At 49.7% G+C, this 857-nt stretch overlaps 1 protein-coding gene across 1 annotated transcript in view; it reads right to left on the bottom strand.

Annotated features, from left to right (window-relative positions):
* The window catches only part of BRCC3 (BRCA1/BRCA2-containing complex, subunit 3), a 5,366-nt gene extending 4,721 nt beyond the window's left edge, over nucleotides 1–645 (bottom strand). Inside the window, exons 1-2 of the mRNA XM_009880694.1 lie at nucleotides 637–645; nucleotides 310–429 (exon numbers count right to left, since the gene is read on the bottom strand). Coding sequence (XP_009878996.1) covers nucleotides 310–429; nucleotides 637–645 — 129 coding nt within the window. The remainder of the gene's footprint in view (nucleotides 1–309; nucleotides 430–636) is intronic.
* Between the last annotated feature and the right edge of the window lie 212 nt (nucleotides 646–857).

An 857-nucleotide genomic window follows, 5' to 3' on the forward strand; every position in this document is an offset into this window, starting at 1 on the left:
TTTCATCTTTTAAGTCTCACTGCTGAACTGCTACCCTCCCCCAAAAAACATACTTCAATTTTACTTCTGACCAAATACACAGAAATTATAAAAAGTAGATATAACAAAATTCCACTGCAAATGCTGGAACCAACAAAGACTCCAGACAATGGCATCAGCCAGCACAGCCCTCCAAACTGAACAGCTGCAGGAGGGAAGCAGCAGACAACCTCAAGCCAACTAGAACAAGTCTAAAACACAGCACGTAAAAAGAGATCTGACATAAACCACTTCAGTGGCAAGTTTTCTGCTGTGTCTACTAAAGGATATCTCTGCTTCAGTAGAAGCAGCTGAAAGCTGCTCTGGCGAAATCTCCACACGGTCTTTTCTCTTATCGGAGCGGCGCAGGATGATCACAGAATGGATATGAACAATACGGCTGGTGTCAACCTAATGACACAGAAGGGAAAAATCGATCATTCCTCTGCTAAAGACATACCCACCCTCAAGTCAAGGCCGGCTCCTGTACTTTCAATAGGGAAAAGGTACGCAACAAGGCCAGGCTGGACAGGGCTTTGAGCAACCTGATCTAGTGGAAGGTGTCCTAGCCCGTGGCAGGGGAGTTGGAACTATATGATCTTTAAGGTCCCCTCTAACCGAAATCATTCTACGATTCTGTGATCGGAGTAGAGCACGGCGTGCAGATGGGAAGCTTGCCTGACTATAAGCTTTGACTTTCACGGCAGCGGGAACTATGACTCGGCACTAGCCAGAGGCGGAGAGGGGGGGCTGAGGGCGTAGCGGCACGTCTCTGCCGGGGAACCACCCCCACGCAGGCCTGTACAACGCTCTCTGCCGCGGCGACCGAACCCCGCTCG

This window comes from Charadrius vociferus, unplaced genomic scaffold (assembly GCF_000708025.1).
Source record: "Charadrius vociferus isolate BGI_N301 unplaced genomic scaffold, ASM70802v2 scaffold473, whole genome shotgun sequence".
NCBI lineage: Eukaryota > Metazoa > Chordata > Aves > Charadriiformes > Charadriidae > Charadrius > Charadrius vociferus.